This window comes from Vidua chalybeata, chromosome 28 (assembly GCF_026979565.1).
Source record: "Vidua chalybeata isolate OUT-0048 chromosome 28, bVidCha1 merged haplotype, whole genome shotgun sequence".
Lineage (NCBI taxonomy): Eukaryota > Metazoa > Chordata > Aves > Passeriformes > Viduidae > Vidua > Vidua chalybeata.
In genome coordinates, this window is record NC_071557.1 from 90871 (window position 1) to 108878 (window position 18008).

The 18008-nt window shown below is 40.9% G+C and overlaps 1 protein-coding gene across 1 annotated transcript in view; it reads left to right on the forward strand.

Annotated features, from left to right (window-relative positions):
• KAT6A (lysine acetyltransferase 6A) overlaps positions 1-12878 on the forward strand; it is a 36820-nt gene extending 23942 nt beyond the window's left edge. The window contains exons 14-18 of the mRNA XM_053966424.1: positions 706-937; positions 2043-2253; positions 2894-3586; positions 4293-4611; positions 7807-12878. Of these exons, the coding sequence (XP_053822399.1) occupies positions 706-937; positions 2043-2253; positions 2894-3586; positions 4293-4611; positions 7807-10388 (4037 nt within the window). The 3' untranslated portion in view covers positions 10389-12878. The remainder of the gene's footprint in view (positions 1-705; positions 938-2042; positions 2254-2893; positions 3587-4292; positions 4612-7806) is intronic.
• The last annotated feature ends 5130 nt before the right edge of the window (positions 12879-18008 follow it).

Consider the following 18008-nt stretch of genomic DNA (forward strand, 5'->3'; position numbering starts at 1 on the left):
GGACATACAAATTTTGGAGTTAATGTTCAGAGGAAAACTCTACTGGCAGACTTATATCAGAATGATGTCTTTTGTAGATAAGTTTTTGTTCTCCTGACAATACTGGTGAAGCAAAAGAACTCAAGGATGTATCTTGAGAAATCAACAAAAGCAATTTATGGTAGAACAGCAGTGAGAAGGCATCATCTTCTTTAATCCATCACCTTTTATATCACTGGGTAGAATATAACCTCTCAGCCTTTATTGAACCTGTGCAATGTATCACAGTCTTAAATTAATGAAATGTCTGCAAATAGAGCTTGGTACTCTCCAGTATGGTCCTGAAGTTTGACAGTAGAGAATCTTCAAGAAAATTATTAGTCATATTCGTTTTAAGAGTGTGTTTTTCCTCTCTCATTTCCAAAATTGCTATTGCAATTGTGCTTCAGGCTTGGTGTAATTTCTAGGTAGGCACCTGCTGCCATCTCGTGGCTTTACCTATAGTCAGTGTCTGATGGCAGCAGAGTTTAAAAATATCTTACTCAATCATTGAGTAACAGGAATTTAAACAAGAAATAAAAAATTGGCCCGACAACTCAAAGTATCCTTCAGAGTTGTTGTCTGCATCTTGCAGGCAGCACTAAGCTATTATATGAGGCCTTTGTAGAAGTCAGGGTGGAAACAGAAACTAATATTTTTAAATTTTTTTTCTTGTGTCTCTTTTAGGCTATTTGCTTTCAAAGCGTGAGGGTCAAGCAGGATCACCAGAGAAGCCCCTGTCGGACCTGGGGCGCCTGTCATATATGGCTTATTGGAAAAGTGTAATATTGGAGTGCCTTTATCATCAACGTGACAAGCAATTAAGCATCAAGAAATTGAGTAAACTGACTGGAATCTGCCCTCAAGATATCACTTCCACTCTGCACCACCTACGAATGCTTGACTTCCGTAGTGATCAGTGAGTACAGGAGTCCCATTGTAATCCCAAATACCTTCAGATGTATTTCATTGAAATTTAATGGTGTTTGAAGACAAGTCACATCTAATAAACTTGATTTTACTAAAGACTTCAGTGTCCAAATACTGAGACTATGGTACTCATGTGCAATGCAAGAATCATTCAGTGCCAAAGCTGGTTCACGTGTCTAGCTGAGCTGTGTGGCACTGCAGATGTGGAATTTTGAGTAATTTGCTGCTGTGAGAGAGAGCAAATTGGTTTCTTGGTCAAGTTTTCTTGGTATCCCTCAGCCAAATCAGTCTAATACACTTGCAAATAGAGCAAAGAACAGCAACTTCCCTTCTCTAGAGGCAGATCTGCTCCTTATTTTCAGTCAGTGAGCAGACAGTTGGTTCCCTCCTTTTCCCTATGTCTGAAAAATGTCATAAACTGTGTGGATTGACATGGAATGCTTGAAGAGTGGGACAGATCACTGGGGGAGAGATGAAGTGTGTTGGTACAGAATAGAGATAGCCTGCTTGCTCAGCTGACAAGTCAGGTGAAGTACTGAGAATTAGTCTTGTTTCAGACCATAGCAGTTTGGTGAGTGGGGTTGTATTCTGCTGTGTTTGTGTTAAAGTTGAAACTTATTTGGAAAACCTGAGAATAGTTTTATGTTCTCATCTCACAGTATATCTTTAACCCGTGATATTTCTCTCAGGCCCTTAAACAAAATGCACTATGGTAGTGAGACTGCAGCTTTTCTTGAGCAGTCCTTTTATTTCTCTTCAGTAGCTTTCACCTTATATTGCCCATTCCCCAAAGGGTATACCCCTTGTCCATAATAAAAATTATACTCTGCAGCTGAATGTTACCCATGGAAGGATAATGGCTTCACCATTAATGAAAAGTGGAAAGAATTTTAACATTCCCTCAGTTGTGAGATACTTTCTCCGATAGTTAGATGCTACTGCAAACTGTGCTATTTTAATGAGTTTCTGTTCTCTCTGAAGTTACTTGTGGCAGCAATGATTGAGAGTAATATATTTTCTGTAATATATCTGTTTCACATGGCAACATGTACAGTATGTCACCTGTTATTGATTAGAGTATTATTGCTGTTCAGATTTGTGATCATTCGTCGTGAGAAGCTTATCCAGGAACACATGGCAAAGCTTAGAACTAACGTCCGACCTATTGATGTGGATGCAGAATGTCTGCGTTGGACACCTGTTATAGTTTCCAACTCAGTTGTCTCTGAAGATGAAGAAGAGGAAACAGAGGATGGGGAAAATGAAGAGCAACAAAAGCAGAAAGAAAAGGATCCAGAGACCAGTGTAAGAGTGAATCTCTTATTTCTGTGTGGCATGTAGTTTATACTTAATGCTTTTGGAGGCAGTGCTAACAAAATTTCAAATGTGAAGCTTATGCATTTGTCATAATCATAAAAAGCAATGCAATCATGGTTAGCTTATGTATCTTATGGTTTCAGATTAGAAAAAAAACCTCAAGAAAACATCAAGGCATAGTCTAGAGAGCAATCCTTGAAGGGGTTGCACTCTTGCATCAGGTGGTGAGCACTGAGTAGAATACTAAGAGGCAAATTATCTGCTGTTACTGTATTTACATTAAACTAATGGTGCATTTTAATGGAAAAATACCTTCAAGTTTTTCTCAGTTTTTTCTTGAAAATTGCACAAATACTGGGTTTGAATTTAGCAATCTGGCACACCACCGAATGGTTGACTGAAGTGACTTGCTGGGAAGCTAAGTGAGGTACATTATCACCTCTGAGGAAAGGAGTAGCAAGTAGCACTACATAAATCTCTTAAAGGTCAAATCTTTGTTTAATCCCAGATTTTTAAAAGGCACTTTTGTTAAACTTTTTTTCTCAAACACTTTTGTGGAGTCAAATTCAGGATAGACATTTATGCTGAAATCGGAAGTGTGAAATCTGTTTGTTTTTATTTAAATCAGATGGTAAAATCTGTGTCATGGGAGAAGAAAGAGCAAGAGCCCTACTCACCAACAGAGAGTGAAAAAAAGCCAGACATTGTTGCTCCAGCCAATTCTGCACGACCAAATAAGCACATTTTTTCCCTGGATAGTCTTCCTGCAAACAGTCAGCCATCACGAAGAGGTCGATGGAACCGCAAGAACAAAAAACTTCATGAGCCCTTTTGTGAGAAGGAGCCAGCATTGCCCATCGAGGAAAAAACAGCAGTTCCCAGTGGACGATGCAGTGAATGTGAGGAAAGGTCAGCAGCCTCACGAGGCCGGTGCAGTGACTGTGAGGAGAAGTCAGTGGCCTTGCAAGGAAGATGCGGTGAATGTGAGGAGAAATCTCCAGCCTCGAGAGGCCGGTATGCTGAAGATGACGAAAAATCTGCAGCTTCCCAGGGACAGTATGGCAAAGGTGAAAAATCTGCAATTCCCCGTCGGCAGCACAGTGAAGCTGTGGAAAGGTGGAGGGGGCAGTTGAAAAAGAACACAGAGCCACTGAAATGTAGATTCCCAGAGGACTGCGACAGATTACCCCGGCGCTACAGTGATAGTGATAGGGCACTGCTGAGGTGTTTTAGTGAGAGCAGTGAAGAGGAAGATGATGAGCCTGTGAGTCCTCGATCAAGCTCTCCACCTGTTCTCACCAAGCCAACATTGAAACGAAAGGTGTGTGCCTTATTTCTTGTTCTTTTTGACTGTTATCCAGTCAGTTTTGTCAGTGTGTTAGGGCTTTCTGAAGGATGGTGCAGTTCACAAGGTCTGTATTAAGTGAACAGGGAGCACTCTGGGAGTGTTCCAGAGCTCTCTCTGCAGGGTACTTCCTGCTGACTTTTTCTAGTGGTGGTTTTTGACGAATCAGAGGTAGGAGTGTGAGGGTTTGTTGAGTCTAGCCCCTCGATCTTGTGCTTTTGATTTTTTTCCTAACTTAATTATTGAAGCTTTTCTCAGTCATGCAAAATAGAAACAGATACAGTCCTACTTATGAAAGAAGCTTGCAAAAAACAACTGCTGTCTAAACAACTGAAATTAGAGTGTAAAGTCTGTGAAATTGTTTGCCATGGAGATGTGAATTCTATCAGTCTGTCTAAGTAAATGCTTTCTTCACTGAAAAGTTCTCTACTGTATCAGTTTTGCACCTTATTCTAAGCTATTCACATCTGTGTTGTAGTATGTCTAAAGTTCCAGCTGTTATGGATAGGCCGTTAGCTTCAGCTGTTTAAATTCTAACTAGTGGCAGGTGCCAGACAGTATTTCTAGTGAATTCTGGATTCTAGAAGGGAGCTCTCTGCTGTTCATGTTTTGTATTTATCTAGTGTTTCATTTCTACTGCACATGATAAAATATCTTCTCTCTTCCCACCTTCCACATTCAGAAACCAATTCTTCATCGGAAGAGACGGGTCCGCAAGCGTAAGCACCACAACAGCAGTGTTGTCACTGAAACGATCTCAGAAACCACAGAAGTGCTGGATGAACCATTTGAGGACTCAGACTCTGAACGACCAATGCCTCAGTTAGAGCCTACATTTGAGATTGAGGAGGAGGAAGAGGAGGAGGAGGAGGATGAAGAGGAGGAGAGTGAACTTTCATCCAGTGGATACTTTCAGCACTTAGCCCAACCAGACACACTCAGGCATAGACCCTCTTCTAAGAGGAAGTCCAGAGATGAAGAGGAGTCTGATGACAATAATGGTATGTATGGTGGTACACTAGTGAAAGTTTGATAGATTGTGTTGGATGATAACAGCTCATGACAAAACCAGCTGCTTTCTTTGGCTTGTAACTTCCAGCTGAAATGTAGGTTAGGCATAAATTACCAGTCAAACTAGCCTCAGACATTGCCTAGTTTTATGAAAACATGGTGCATACATTTAACTTTCTTATTGGCAATGACCTGATCCCAGGCTATCCTTTTGATTCAGCTTTCCTAATGGAATTAGTATCTGTGATTGTGGAAAAACCTATGCAGCAGAGTCACTTACAGAAATAAAACAGAAATGAACTGGCAAGCCCCCAATTTTCCATAACAAAGGGAAATATTTAATTGTCTCTTCTGACATTATCTTCTTCATCACATTGCATGTTCACCCTCTCAGCTTCTCATATCTCCTTAAAGTTCTCTGAACCTTCAGTTCATAAAACAAAATAATTTGGTTGTGACTGGTTTCTTAGAGTCCACTGACAATTCAGAAGACACATTACTCCATTAGCAATCTTCTTTATTAGATGTCCTATTGTTTTGATGGGCTATACAGTGCAAAGCAGTCAGTGAAATAAAAATTAACAACTGTGTGCAAAACAAGTATGGTGCCATTATCCCACAAAAAAAAAAAAATGTTGCCTCATTAATTGATGACTTTCAGTTAGGCTGTGGTTACCAGAGAAGAATTTTTCTTTCAAAGTACTTTAATACTAAAAGCATTAATATAATAATAGCCAGCGTTACTATCTATTTAGCATCAATAACTCTTAAATCCTTACTATAGCATATAGCTATGTAGATTTAGTGCAAACGTGCAGACGGCATAAGTTTGTTTGGTGGGAATACATGCACAGTCATCTTACACCATTGTTTTTTTACAATTCTGTTGTGATTAGATTAGTCATTAAATAAATTTTGTGATACTCCATCACCATTAATAAGACTATGGACTCAGAGACAGATCCATTAGATCTGGTGTTCTACATCTTTTTCATTTGTGCTCTTCTGAATGTTTTCTGATGGAGATACAGTGGAAGCCCCCTTTAGAGATTCCACTCACACATGTTCTTTTAAAAAATAAATCAGTGATTTTCAACCATCTTTTTCAGACTAGAAATAGTCCTTTAAGTGCCCAGGGATCAAAAATGGTACTTGAAAGCCACTGTTTTAACTCACACCCATTTAATACTATAGTGATAAATTTCTGGCTCACCTGCTTTATAAATAGTCGTCATTTAGTGCTTTCTGCTCCCTTGTCTCATTTCTGTTCATTTTTTTCCCCCCTGAACTTGTGCAAATTAGTCAGAACCCCTGAAGTAATAAAGCAGTAACCATACTATTTTAGGATATTGCTGCTCCCAACATCACACAGTATCTGTTGACTGCTTTTGCCTTCCGTGCAGCCACCTCTGCGTATACATATTAAAACTGGTTTTTAGAGAAAATACAGTGTGCTGTCAGTTACCTAAACATCTTCATCATAAACAGTTCGCTTTTTATTTGAATAAAAATCAGGCTGGGTGAGAGGAACAGCGCTGTCTTATGACAATTCAAAAATATAGTGTTGCAGCAATTAACAAATGGTTCAGATTTAGACTATTTTAATCATAACTGTGAGGTAGAAATGTTTACAAGAATCTTAGAAAAAATTTTGTAGGTTTTCCCATCACTACAGAAACCTGCTTGTGATTTTTTTTTTTTCTTTTCTTTTTATAACTTTCTGACTAGTGGCCAGATTTTTCTGCTGAGAACTTAATGTCTAGCTGAGGCAATGCACTGAAAGTGTTTTAAGATTTCCCTGAAATGCAACATTGCATTTTCTTAAATGGGTGTCTGATGAAAATTTGGGTAGGTTCTGATTTCTGTCAGGACAGCAGTGAGAATGGATAGTGTAGGGTGGTGATTTGAGGCCAGTTTTTAAGTAAGGGTTAGGCATTCTGGAAGACAGGAGGTGCTCTGTGGTGTCAAAACTAAGATTTGTTTGTCTTTAGTCTACCAAATCTGTGCAATTTGAGTAGTGTTGTGTAGGGAAGGATGAAGCTTGGTAATGGCTGAGCTGTATTATTTTGCTTTTCCTAGTTCTACTTGTAAGTTTTACTGTGAATGTGGGAAATCTCATCCTCTGTAGTAGATATGAAATGTGGAAGACAGGGAAGAGAAATAGTGATGGGTTTTTTAAGAGGTGGGTTTTATTTCTAAGGGTTGAAGTGTTAATGCTTTAATGAATACTATGAAAATAGTGGGACCCTCTTCCTGTACAACAATAGGCTGGCTGACTGTGGCAGACCTTTTCTTTATGCACATTCCAAATATTTATTTTTGGATGACATAAGGAGTTACTGATTTTTAAATTCAGTATTCATTTTTTTAATACCCAGAATTTTTTCAGAATGCTTATCATTGGAGGGAGGTATTTAAAGTAAATGACTGTCTGAGCAAAGGGCAAGGGTATCTCAGCTTTTTACAGTTGTATAAAACGTCACTGACTGTCCTAATTGATAGGTTCAAACCAAAATTAATTCAGGGAATGCCTTATGCTATTCAGTAAGTTCTCAGTAAGCGATCACATTCCTTTCTGGCTATATAAGCTCTGAACCTATTTGAGTGTTTGGAAAGTCACTGAAATGCAAATCTCACTTCATCAAATAAAATATGAAAAAGAAATTCAGCTTCCTGTTAATGATTTCTTCAATTTAAAAAAATACTAGCCAAATCCAGGCATCTGTGTATTTCTATTGGCAATAAAAAGCATAAGGCTATCAAAAGTGTGAAATTGCTTCATTTCTTAAGCAGTTACACAGATCTAAATGGAAACACGCTTTTATTGCAACTTCATATGTTCCTGTACGCTACAACACGTTCATTTCTGAACATACTTTATAAATAAAATTTGTCTTTTCAGGACTTTATTACATAGCTTAGAGATTAATTTGAATTGTGTATTAAAAGCTCAGAGCTTTGAACATGGAAAATCTTTAAAACATTGATGTTCTTAGTGCAACATGCTGCTAATGAGCAGACCTTGATCCTTCTAAACTAATATTTCTAAGCTAATAAATAAATGCTAATAAATTTCTGAGCTAATACTGAAGTTGATAAACATGTTGGGCATGCTTGGAAGGCTTCCATGAATGCTTAGGTCAAAGAAAAATGTTTGAACAGTGTCTTTCAATTTGTATTTTCAGGTAACCCACCCTTGAAGCCATTATCTATGCTGAGGAATAGTGAAGCAAAAGATTCTTCACTCGAGCCAGATACTTCCACACCTATGAAAAAGAAGAAGGGATGGCCAAAAGGGAAAAGCCGAAAACCAGTCCACTGGAAGAAAAGACCTGGTCGAAAACCAGGTTTTAAACTGAACCGGGAAGAGGTGCCACTATCAGTTCAGGATGAAATAGTTGATGAAGTGGTAGCTAATTCAAAACCAGGGCGTAAGGCCAAAATTTCAGATAAAGAAGAATGTGTTGAGCAGAAGGACCTGCCTCTCACTGAGGAAAGGAAAGAGGAAGATGTGAATATGGAAGCAGAAGAGGTAGGAGAGGGAGAAGAGGAAGATACAGCCAGCAGTGAAGTAAGAGCAGTTTCTCCTGTGGACAGCAACAGCAGTCCAGTGCCGGAAGTAAAAGAACCTGAGATAGAAGAGGAAGTAGAGGAGAAGCCACGGATTTTAGAAGAGCAGAGGCAATCAGAAGAAGAGCAGCAAGAATTAGATGAACCTGAACATGACCATGAGGAAGAAGAGGAAGTTGCAGTAGTGACAAATCAAAATGAAGATCATGATGCTGATGATGAAGATGATGGTCATCCAGAGTCTTTGAAGAAAAAAGAATTAGAGGATCAGCCTGTTAAGGAAGGGGTGAAGGAGGAGCCTCAGGTGCAAGAATGTTTTTTAGAAACAAGCATACCAAGCAGTAGAGAAGATGCAAAAGAAAAAGATGAAGCAGATGCAGATTCTGAGGAAGAGCAGGCTTCCAATGAGACATCAGTGGGCTCAGAGCATGTCCCTGGGTCTGAAGATGATCACGAAGAAGAGCAAAGTAATAAAGAGGGGTTAATTGAATTAAAGGAAGAGGAGGAGATTCCTCATAGTGAACTAGATCTTGAAACTGTTCAAGCAGTCCAGTCCTTGACACAGGAGGAAAGCAATGAGCATGACGTAGCTTACCAGGACTGTGAAGAAACTCTTGCAGCCTGTCAGACTTTGCAGAGTTATACCCAGACTGAGGAGGATCCTCAGATATCAATGGTTGAAGATTGCCAGGCCTCAGAACACAACAGTCCAATATCCTCTGTTCAGTCCCACCCCAGCCAGTCTGTGCGTTCTGTCAGCAGCCCAAATGTGCCTGCTCTGGAGAGCAGTTACACACAGATAAGTCCTGAACAAGGATCCCTGTCCGCACCCTCTATGCAGAACATGGAGACCAGCCCCATGATGGATGTGCCTTCAGTATCGGACCACTCTCAGCAGGTGGTGGATAGTGGCTTCAGTGACCTTGGCAGCATTGAGAGCACTACAGAGAATTATGAAAACCCCAGCAGCTATGACTCCACTATGGGAGGCAGCATTTGTGGAAATAACTCTTCCCAGAGCAGCTGTTCATATGGAGGACTGTCTTCTTCTAGCAGCCTCACTCAGAACAGTTGTGTTGTCACTCAGCAAATGGCAAACATTGGCAGCAGTTGCAGCATGATGCAGCAAAACAGTGTCCAGCCTGCAGCAAACTGTAATATCAAGTCACCTCAGAGCTGTGTAGTAGAAAGGCCCCCAAGTAACCAGCAACCAACAACACAGCCACAACAGCAGCAGCCTCAGTCCCAGCAGCCACAGCCCCCACCTCCACCCCAGCAGCAACCTCCATTATCTCAGTGTAGCATGAACAACAGCTTCACCCCAGCACCTATGATCATGGAAATACCTGAATCGGGCAGCACTGGTAACATAAGTATCTATGAGAGGATTCCAGGGGATTTTGGTGCTGGGAGCTATTCACAACCATCAGCCACATTCAGTTTAGCCAAGTTGCAGCAGCTGACAAACACCATTATGGACCCTCATGCCATGCCTTATAGCCATTCTCCTGCTGTGACTTCCTATGCAACCAGCGTTTCTCTTTCCAACACAGGGCTGGCTCAGCTGGCTCCTTCTCACCCCCTGGCTGGCACCCCACAAGCACAAGCCACTATGACACCCCCACCAAACCTGGCATCCACCACCATGAACCTCACATCACCTCTGCTTCAGTGTAATATGTCTGCTACCAATATTGGTATTCCCCATACCCAGAGGCTGCAGGGGCAGATGCCAGTCAAGGGGCACATTTCCATCCGCTCCAAATCAGCCCCCCTGCCCTCAGCAAGCGCACACCAGCAGCAGCTGTACGGCCGCAGCCCCCCCGCCGTCGCCATGCAGGCTGGGCCTCGGACCTTGGCTGTGCAGCGGGGAATGAACATGGGAGTCAACCTGATGCCAACCACCCCGTACAACGTGAACTCCATGAACATGAACTTGAATGCCATGAACAGCTACAGAATGACACAGCCCATGATGAACAGCAGTTACCATAGTAATCCTGCCTACATGAATCAGACAGCACAGTATCCTATGCAGATGCAGATGGGAATGATGGGGAGCCAGGCCTATACCCAGCAGCCTATGCAGCCAAATCCTCATGGAAACATGATGTACACTGGCCCCTCCCATCACAGCTACATGAATGCTGCTGGGGTGCCCAAGCAGTCTCTTAATGGACCATACATGAGAAGATGAGCAAGATCAACTTGCATCCTAAAAACTGAAATAAATATAAATAAAGGAACCTTTTATACTGACGAACCAGAGAAAATGGACCTTTTTCCAGTTAAAATATTGCTGTAGATTTAGAGGGATTTTCTTTGGTTTATTTTATTTTTTAGGAAGCCTGGTCTTTCTTTTTTTTTTTTTTTTTTTTTTTTTTTTTTTTTTTTTTTTTTTTTTCTTGTTTGTTTTTCTTCACAATCGTCAAACATTTTACAGCTAAAATCACTTACAGATTTTTTTAGAGGGGAAACATGCACAAAATCTTCTCATAATTTAAAAAGAGCCTTACTTTGCTGACAAAGTGGACAGACTATGTGTAACGTGAAATCATCTTCCTAAATTTTTTTTCAATATATGTCCTTTTCCCTCCCCTGTGCCCCTCTGTATGCAGTTTCTAGTGCTGCAGCCATGTAAAATGTTTGACATCTCAAAGAATAACAACCCTTCCCTCTAAACCCCACCTAACATTTCCTACTTCTAGCAGGAGGCACTTATTGGGAGATTTGGAAGGGGACACAGAGGATAAAGGAAAATCTTTATTTCTGCAAGTCAGGAAAAAGCTTTAATTTTCCTTGACTCCCTCACCCTCAGTAAAATTTGGGGTTAAGTGTAAACAATAAACCATTCACATTGGTGTTTTTGTAGATGAGTTAATTGAAATTGTATGTTTTATGCTGAAAATATAATGTAACTTTAAAATGATCCCATTCACCACCCAGACATGCACGTGAGCACACATGTGCATGCATGCACACATGTTCTGTCACTGAACTGCTGGAAGCATCTCAAGAGAGAACTTGTTCTGTATCCCTTCGGCAGTCGTGAAGAGGACAGGGTGGGTAATGGTCTGTTAGGACAAGAAAACAGTTACAGGCTCTTCTGGTGACCTGCGAGTCAGACACAGCTCTGAGATCCCAGACTGCTTTAGTACATACTTGGAAATGCTGAGGGTTTTGCTTCTGAGCCTTTGAGTCAGTCTGAGCTCAGAAGCAGCTGTTTCCAGTTAATCTCTTGGCTTGGGAAATGCTGGAAGAAAAAGTGTGCATTTGGTGACTGGGATGAGAACTCTGTGGTGTCCTTGTCACTCTTCCATTCCTGGTCTGGGGTAGGAAGTTGCTGAATGTGCTGCTTTCTGGGGGTCAGTGATGTTTTTCCTGATTCCCTTACTGTGTTTGATATCCATTTTGTAGAAATAGCCACACATTTGATCTAGTGTGGGAAAAGAAGGGAATCGGCCTCTTTTTCAGCAGTGAAACCGTCCCAACACCATAGCAGGACCTAGGCGGCAGGATTTTGCTGTTTATTACTGCAAAATCCAATTTACATTAATTTTGGCTACACTGCTGGCATGTCACCCAATACAAAAAGGGACAACCCTTTAATGTAAAGTTCTTTTTTTTATTGTATGTGAAGTAGAAATGCAGACACATTAATAAGACTAATTCCTTTTGTTTTTAAACCAAAAGAATCTAAAAGTTGGGGTTTCTTCAGATGCACTAAAATGGACTTTCCTTCAGTAACTGTTAACCATAAAAGGCAGAATTCAAAGGACTTCCACTTTTTATTTCTGTTTAGTTTTGAGCATGTACAAGGCTATGTAGGACCCCATTTCTCTGTATATACTATTCCAGTTCCAAATAACCCGTGTAGAAAGCGCACTGTGCTGCCCTCTCTTCTTAGATCTTCAGCTGTGTCGCTGCTTCCTGGGGGTGGGGGTGGGTCTGAGACAGGAGGAGAAGCTGTTGAAACGAGGGCCATGAATTTAGTTTGTTTGCCTTTATGTTTGGTTTGGTTTTGTATGGGTTTTTTTATCAATTGGGCAGCTCCCTTTTCCACAAACCTTTGTGACTGTAGAACTATTGTAGAAAAAAAAAGTTCTTTTCTATATATAAAAAGAAATTATCCAACGCAGTAATATTGGTACCTACCATTTTTTCACTTCTGTTTAAAAAAAAATGTATTTTTAGCAAGATAACTTGGGTAATCTTCTAAAAGAAATTAAAAAAAACTCACTGTTAGTGACTTCGATGCCTTTTAAAAATAAGAGCTTTTTCATTTCATTCCATCTTTAAAATTTTTTATCTTTGTTGTAGAATATTAAAAACTATTTTAAGAAAGATAAAATTCTCTTTAAAGAGATCTCTAGAGTGTGTGAATAGGAGCTCCAGATGCCTCTAAAAGCCGCATGTACAAATGAAGCTGAGTCTATTCCTGTCTGTTTATATTTGCTTTTCCTGTTTTGTAACCTCTTTGTACTTCGTTCATGGTGACTTGTAAGCTAAGGGGAAGGGGGTGCCTAGATGCCTTTGTAATTCTCCATGTCATACGCTCCTGGCTGGATGGTCTCCCTTCCTCTCCTTGTATGTAATATCACTTTTTTTTCCCCTTTCTAGCAAGTACTTTCAAAAGAACTCTGTACATTTTAACATAAAAAAATAAATTATGTTGAGCCATTTTGGATGTCAGTTGTGCGTGTAAATTTTTTTTCTTCCATTTGAGCGGTGAATGCTGTCCCTGATACTTGGTCCTGGGAGTATGATTCCCTGTGGGCTTTTTCACCTGAAAGAGAACTCACTTATGAGATCTCTTGATCATGTTAATTTTTATCTAGAATTTCCAACTAGAGAAAAATTAAGAAGAACAAACTTTAAGCTTTTCCAGAAATCACCATCTTCAAATTCCTCTCTGCCAAGGCTGACCAAAACCAAGTGTGGGTCCTGGTTTTTATCAGCTTCAGTTTGTAATTTTGACTTGCGTCCTTTAAAACTGGCAGTGTGAGTTTGAAGTCTCCTCCATCCCTTTCAGCTGCTCTTTCATCTGTAATGAGAAGCTCGAAGAGGAGGAGAACAATATATTTTACCCAGCAAGGCTTGCCCTGCAGCTTTGAGGCACAACTAGATCATTGGGATGCCATCCTGCTGTGTTGCTGCACATTCTCCACAAGCTCAGAGCTGTGACAACGCTAGAGGGAAGCACAGTTCCAGCATGTGTGTGATTGATGCTTGAGTTTCCCTGTGACGAGTGTGGTAAGTCTCGGCAAAGAGCCGCTGACTCGGCCTCCTGTGGTCCCAGGGCTGGCCCGAGCCATATAAACATTCAGTGGCTACAAGAACCTTCCAAAGGCTTTTCCACAGATGTGCTGTCACAAGGTTGTTTTCAAGAAGGTAAGCTGCTTATAAAAAGCATTATTTGATCAAAAAGGCTGAATTGCTAACTGGTTGTTAATTAAAAAGAAACAACAAAAAACCCAGCCTCGGTTTGTGTGGTCTAACTTGATGACAACCACGCTTGGGAGCCATGAACAAGGTGACGTCTGTTTTAGAATCTTGACCAACAAACTATCAAATCCTACCATTAGAGAAGGGTTTGGTTTGGTTTGGTTTGGGAGAGTTGCCAAGCCAAAACGGGTTTGAAATCTGGCTGTTTTGAAGAGCAACAACCTTTGGTACCACAGAGCATAGTGTGAAGAGCTGCTCCTGCAGGTTCTGCAGTGCCACAGCCAGGTATGGACATGGGGAGAGTTGCTCTGTTCAACACTGTCAGGTTTGCTCTAGTTGACAGGTGAACCAAAATGTCTGCTTCCAGCTCTCAATATGCAGGGAAGAGTTGGAATGCAGCCTACGGCAACAAACCACTGCCTGGGAGACTAGACTTGTGGTTCTTGAAGGAAACTAACTGAAAGGAGAATGATCTTAAAGGGTTACAGCAGTTCTGAAAGCTCATCAGTGAGATAATTCAGAAAAGGCTAAAGAGAACTGAACCATCTTAATTAGCTCAGGGAAAGAGCTCCTTGCTGAGATCCGATCTCTGCAAGATCTCTGCAAGTAATAGAGGAATGCAGATTGACAGAGGCAAACCAGGTTTACAGCAGCTGAGGTGAGGCCTGCAGCATCTTTTATCATCACAGCTTGTCAGCCAGAATAATTTCCCTAAAAATAGATGCCTGAAGTTGAGCTTTGAATGTGAAATTATTTTGCCCCGAATACAGAGAATTTCAGCAACTTCACCAAACATTGATTTCTCACCTGGAGCAAGGCAGGACTCCAGCTACATGCTTAATCTCTTGAAACAGGTGCAGTACCTTGCAGAGAGAGTCAGGAATTTGTTTCCATGTTACCTTCCTTGTGGGAGGTTCTATTCTGTTGGACAGCTCTGTATGTGAAACTGGCACATAATGACCTTGTTCATTTTGTGTCAATATTTTCCTAAGGGTTCCTCTGTTAGTATTTGTTTGTTCTCTCTTGCCAAATACTTTGCCCTGTGAACTCTAGATAGTGACTGTTGTCACTATGTCAGTATGTTTGTCATTTGTGTCACATAGTAGAATCCCAGTGTGTGATTGAGTTATCACAGTAAAAAAAATCTGTTTTCTAGGAAAAAGTGATAAATATGGTGCTGTGTGACAAATAATTAAATAAAATTATTGAAAATTTTCTACTAACATGTTGGCTAATATAGGCTCATGGTACCTGTCAACTAAAGGAGAAAGTCTGTCATCCTGAAGCTGTCATCCTCATTTTACGCAATAGGAACAAGCACCAACAAGAGATCATCTGCAATTCCAGATACTTCCCAAACAACTTCTCCAAAGAAGATAAAAGTTGGACCAAAAAGAAATATTATGTGGTGAGTTAAGTGAAATTACTAAGTCCATTTCCTACTTTTCTTGTCCTGCATCCTGCATAAATGTTGAAGACAATAAGCTTTTTTTTTTTATGTGCAGCAGATCTCTAGGATCCCTTTTTTACCAACCAAACACCGACAGCACATAGAACCTTGGATGCTTCCTATAAGTGTATGCCCCTGCTCAGGACAATCTTACATGTATGGCCAGAGGTACCTACTTCCAGTTAACTTGACTTTTAAATCAAATGTTGTCAATATTCAAGACAGATGTTTGAAAAATAGCTACAGAAAAAAAGACCATTCTTTTGGCATGCTGCACATCAGAGAGCTAAGCATCAATTCAAATCCTAGCAGCTAGGGAGGTACCGAGACAACAGCTCTGAACACATAATTTGGTAGGGATGAAATCCTCTCTGGTGTCTTGGGTAAAAGGTAAAAGGGTGTCACATAGGAAGAACTGAATTGTTACTGGTCACCAGATTTCCTGGATCAGGGCTTCAGTCAGTCCCGCTGGGAGGAGCTATTCTCCAGGGGAGCAGGTTCAAGTTGCTGTGTGTTCCCTTCCAATAAAAATCTTCTGCAGTCTGAAGTAGGCAAGACTGCAGTTACTTTAGGAGTGTCCTTGTCCTCCTTTGGATTGTGTTAGCGAGCATGCTCTTGAGACCAAAGCAAATCACAGAAGTTGGTCTGCAGAAAGTGATCAGAACTGCCTGAGTATATACAGCAAGGGGTCAGTAGGTGATGGCTGAAAGGCTGGGGACAAAGGAAAGTACTGAAAAGAACAGTGTCTTTAGAGGCCATTGCAGACACCCTTGATCCTCTCTGTCTTTCCAGCTGTGTGACAGGCACTTTGATCTGTTTGGAAACCTGACTGCTGTCCACAAGAACCTTCATCACGGATTCTGCACAGGGCTCAGGAAGGCCAAGCAGGAAATGTTGGTGCAGAAGGAAGTAGAAAAGGGAATTGTGATGCTATAGGGTAGCACTGTCTGGAAGCTTTGACAGCTTATGTACAACTGGACATAACTGTGTTATAGTCAGGGTCTGAAGAATACAATATTGCTCTAGGTAGAGTGATAAGGAAAATTAGTTTTAACAGGGAATCGTTTCTAGCCCTAGAAAAGTGCAAGTATCTCCCAGCTGCACTGGTAAAAGCTATTCATCTACTCAAGTGCACCTTCCTTTTCTGGGGATGGCAGATGATGCTTTTGGTGTCTTCCAGGCTATATCTGAAGTGCATTAGATCAATAATCCCTCTGATTTACAGATGGAGTCTGAACCTGGGACTATCTGAAGTCTTGCTAGCTAATTCTCTGCTCTGCTTTGTGGCAAGGCAGGAACTTAGTGGTATTTTGCAATTCACATGTCTAGTGGTCTTCCAAGTCATGATTAGTTATGCAGTAATGCACCGGGCCACAGGGCCAGGGGTTTAGGATCAATGCTATGGCCAGGAACAGTATTTTGAAAGTTCCCTGCATCTCATCTTCCCTTCAGCCCCCCTTTCCAGCATTATGATGAACCTGTGCTTTAAGGGCCTCTAGAGAAGGAGACTCGGCCCAAACCGTAGAATCAGAATAGCTTGGATTGGAAGGGACCTTAAACATCATCCTATTCCACCACCCTGCTGTGTACCAGGACTCCTTTCACTCAGATGGGTTGCTCTGAGTTCCATCCAGTCTGGCCTTGAACACTTCCATGGATGGGGCAAACATAAATTCTCTGAGCAACCCATGACAGTGCCTCACCACCTTCACAGGAAAGAATTTTATTCTCATATGTGAACTAGGCCTATTCTCTGTCAGTGTGAAGTGACCCCCTTGTCCTGTCACTATATTATCTTGTAAAACATCCTTCTCCATCTTTCTTGTAGGCTCCCTTCAGGTACTGGAAGGCTGCAATTGGGTCACCCCTAAGCCTTCTCTTTTCCAGGCTGAACAAACTTAGTTCTCTGAGTCTTTTCTTGTAGTTCCATCATGTTCAATAGTCTGTGATGGGCCTATCCTTCATAAATGTATCTACCTCATGCATTTCTTTGTTTTCACAGCATTCCATAGGAGTGGATTCCACATTTCATTAGTATGTTGAGTAGAAAGATTATGGAGGCTTTTTTTTTTCTTTTTGTTATTTTAAATATGCCATCTCTGATTCTCTTTTGTGCAAAAAACAACGATTTTATTTTTCATTTTGTGTGTTCTCTGTATCAGTCACAATTTTCTGTGCTCCATTATCGCCTTTCTTTCAGTCTAGAGTTTCTCTACTATCATGTGCAGTCCCTTCATGTTTCACAGAATTGCAGAATGAGTGAGGTTGGAAGAACATCTGACAGTCATTTGCTCCAACCCCTGCTCCAGTGGGGTCACCTAAAGCAAAGGGCATACAATCCTAATGCAATTCTGTGGTGATACAGAGCTGCCTTCTGAACTGTCTGCCTGCAAGTACATGGGAGATTCCTTCAAGCCTCACTATACGCAGTTTGTGCTTCTTTGTAGAATCATTAAATTATTTTCATTATTTTTGTTCGAATGAATGCCTCATTGTGCATTAAACAGAATTGCAGCCAAGCATCCAAGTAAACCTGTCTGGAGGCTTTATCAGGTATAAGCCTGCAGGCAAAGTAGAAGAACATTAGGCTAGATTTGCCTAAGCATATCCAGATTCCAAGAATGGCCACTCAACTAGTTAAAGAGCGTGCACTTGCAGAATAGCCTGCCAATGGCACGAGGCTTTCTTTGATTTGGCAGCTAGGTACACCCATGTTAATGAGATTTGCACCTCTGAAAAGTGTCTCCTTTATGGTCACTCAAAGCACTTGCAAAACTGAGTTCTTCTGAGCCCTAGAGTTCTGAGCTGTTCTGTTAACTTGGAACAGTATATTCCAGGCTGATTTTTGTGAGTAACTTCTTTCTTAGATGGCTTTAAAACTCTACCCTCTGAGTTCATTAAGTGTCCCTATTCTTTAATGCA